Here is a 3,221-nt window from a genome sequence, read left to right on the forward strand (position 1 = left end):
TCAGGGGTCCTGCCGCCCTGATGATGTCAGGCCCCTCCTCCACGTTTCCAAAACTTCCGGAGACCACACGGTGGGGGGGGGGGGGGGGGAGGATTCAGACTCAGTTCTGCAGGACCAGATCCAGTGACTCCCCCCGCAGCCCCAGGTGCCTCCACAAGGAGAAAACGACCTGATGCTGTTTCAGAAGTGTGCGCACAACATTCACGTTTTGACAAAAGTAGTAATTGCTGTACTAGGGAAAAAATAGACTAGTCTTTTTCTGTTCTAAAGTGAAAAAAAAAATAAACAAAACACACTCGGGTTTGCTAACTTAACCGGCAGAGCGTGGGGAGGGGCGTGAGCGCACACGGGCAACCCCGCCAGCCCTCCGCGTTCCATGCTGGGGTGACGCCCTCTCCCGGTTCCGTTAAAATCCCACCACGTGAAGGTGTACACACGCGAGTTCAGTCCTCGCCTGAGACCCCCGGGGCTCCCCGTGCACCCTCAGCTTCTGGGGCTCCTGATACCTGCGGCCCCAGGAGGTGGGGCTGTCCGAAGGCCCGGCCGGGGAGCATTGTGAAGTAGCCGGGGCGTCACAGGCGCTGAGCCGGGGCAGGGCCCCCCGCCCCCAGGGGCCCCCCGCAGCGTCGCGGAGCTGGACACGGGCGCGAGTATGGAGGGCTTAGACCGCTTTTGCCCGAGCTCCCTCCTGGACCTGGGCTCGGGGGCCACCACCCCGGGCTCGGGGAGCCAAGCCGGGACACCCTCGCCACATGCGCGCTGCGCGCCCACCGCGCGGCCTCGAAGGCGCAGGTGCCCGGACTCGCCCCGAGAGAGCCGCAGCCTGACCGACGTGGCCACTGGGCCCCCGGACGGCGCCAGGAGGCCCCGGCCCCACGGACGGCGCCTGGAGGACGCCTGGGGCGAGCCGGGGGCCGGCGCGCAAGGCCCGGCCTGGCGACGGCAGCCTCCAGGGCCCTGGCACTGCCCTCCAGCCCGGGGAGGCTCGCCCCCACCTTGCCCCGAGGGAGCGTCCAGCCCCCCGGGCGGGACCTTCGGGGCGCAGAGGGCGCAGAGCGGAGACCAGTGGGCAGTGCCGCCGTGCGGAGGAACGGGTCGCCGGTCCCTGTCCTCGGCTCTGTCCCAGAGGTCTTCGGGGCGGTCCCAGGAGTGCGCGGCGCCGGCGGCTTGCGCGTGCGCCCACCTGCGGGAAGGCAGCGACCCCGGGGAGTCCGCGGCCCGCCAGCCGTCCCAGCCGTCAGCGTCGCGCGAGGAGCGGCCGAGCCCGCGCGCCCAGCTCCTCAGGACCGAGCTGGAGGCGGCGCTCACGACCTCCAGGGGCCAGAAGATCGTGGCCCTGGTCCTGACCCGGCTCCGGAAGGCCCAGAGGATGCGGGAGCTGCAGCAGCAGGCGGCCGCCGCCTGGGAGGAGCTGAGGCTCTCGGACCAGAAGGTGCAGCGGACCCTGGAGCGGGAGCGCGAGCGGCTTCTGCACGAGAGCCGCGAGCAGTGGCGGCAGCAGGAGCGGCGCGTCCGACGGCGCCACGGCCCCGCGAGGCCGGACGACGACCCGGAGCGCGCCCCGAAGCTCGCGCCGGCGACCCCCGGGCAGAGCCGTGAGCTGCGCGCGCCGGGGCCCGAGAGGCCCGAGCGGGCGGGTCCCCGGCAGGGCCTGCACCCCACGGACACCCAGGAGCCGGCCCGGGAGACCAACCTCAGCTCCCTGGTCAACTACCAGGCCCGGAAGGTGCTCCTGGACTGCCAGGCCAAGGCCGAAGAGCTGCTGAGGAAGCTGTCCCAGGAGCAGGGCGCCCAGCCGTGCCCGGGGGCGCAGCCGGGCCTGGGGAGGGAGCTGGGGCCCGGGGCGCAGCGGCCCCGGGAGCCTCTGCAGCAGGTGCGGCGGCGGCGGCGCGCGGAGGAGGCCGGGGAGCAGGTGCCGGCGCACGAGGGGCTGCTGACCGAGCTGGCCGAGCGCAGGGCGCGGCGGGCCGGGGGCGGCGGGGACGAGCTCGGCGTCCTGCGGGGGGAGAACCAGCACATTCTGAAGCTGAAAGCCGAGAAGGAGGGCAAGTGCCACATCGAGGGCATCAAGGAGGCCATCCGGAGGAAGCAGCAGAGGAGGGAGCACATCTCCCGGGAGCAGGACGCCACGTTGGAGGAGTTCGAGAAGCTCTCCAGGGCCCCCCGGGGGGACCAGGGGCGCGCGCTGGCCGGCAGCCTCCTGGACCGGCGGGCGCGGGAGGAGGCGGGGCCGCAGGGCTGCTGAGGGCGGGCGCGCGGGAGGGGGGAGGTGCGGGGGGGGGGGGCTGTGGTGCGTGGCACTCTGATTAGAACTGAGCGTTGATTCGAGAAAGTATATAAAATACTGCCGTGTCCTCTCGTGAACGAGTTCTGTGATTCACTGGGGGTAGTTGAGAGTGTTGGGTGGAAGGCGGGGGGCTCAGAAAGTTGCTTTTGCCTTGGTAAATTCAGGGTTAAATAGAAAATAGTCATTGAGCGCTCCAGTGGTCTTCGAAGCGCGCATCAGGCACGTTGTTGAGAAAGTAGAGAAAAATCCACAGCTGGGGGTTCAGTTCTGGGTCCTAAGGCTTTTCCTGTCCCGGAACTTGCAAGTTATAACCCCAACGGCAAAGGGATGTTTGGAGGGATGACGAAATAATCCGTGTAAGGTAAAGTGTGAGGTTACAGTGGTCACAAGAAATCTCCGAGAAAGGAAAAAAGTCTGTGAATGGCTCAGTGGGGGGATTTCTGTAAACCAGTGGTTTCTGGAACCCTGCCTACTACCTCCCCTCTTGGGTGTTTATAACGCACCTGAACGTTTTAAAGGCTCTGACAAGGCCTGCAGCAAAGAAATCCAGTTCTCTAACCAGGTCTTTCACACGAACCATGGGACCCTTTTTCCCTTAGATCACTCCGTGGAACTCATGTTCTGTAGCATGTTTTGGGCAAACGGCTCCCTATAGCTCCCCACGAGATTGTGAACCCTTCTGCTTTCCCTCTGTGTTGACAGCATGTGTCTATAAGTCCCTCAGGACCGCTGCCTGACTGCTTTGCCACAGCCATGCTATCCAAGCATCTTCTGGTCTGATTCTTTGCACACTCCCCCTCCAGCATTTTGGAACAAAATTCTATTGGAATCTTTCTTTCCCCTCTCTCTCTCCCCTGTCTCTCCTGGGTGACGCCGTCTGTCTGTACACACTGTGTCTCGTTGACCTGAATGACTCTGAATGAATGACTAAGCG

At 65.6% G+C, this 3,221-nt stretch overlaps 1 protein-coding gene across 1 annotated transcript; it reads left to right on the plus strand.

Annotated features, from left to right (window-relative positions):
- The first annotated feature begins 585 nt into the window (after nt 1-585).
- On the plus strand, nt 586-2,245 carry CCDC185 (coiled-coil domain containing 185). The gene has a single exon (XM_043567865.1). It carries the CDS (start codon nt 653-655, stop codon nt 2,243-2,245), a length of 1,593 nt encoding a protein of 530 aa, XP_043423800.1. The 5' UTR covers nt 586-652.
- The last annotated feature ends 976 nt before the right edge of the window (nt 2,246-3,221 follow it).

Source organism: Prionailurus bengalensis, chromosome E4, assembly GCF_016509475.1.
Source record: "Prionailurus bengalensis isolate Pbe53 chromosome E4, Fcat_Pben_1.1_paternal_pri, whole genome shotgun sequence".
Classification (NCBI taxonomy): Eukaryota; Metazoa; Chordata; class Mammalia; order Carnivora; family Felidae; genus Prionailurus; species Prionailurus bengalensis.

Coding starts and splice junctions, on each gene's coding strand:
- CCDC185 (XM_043567865.1), top strand. CDS start 653: ATGGAGGGCTTAGACCGCTTTTGCCCGAGCTCCCTCCTGGACCTGGGC.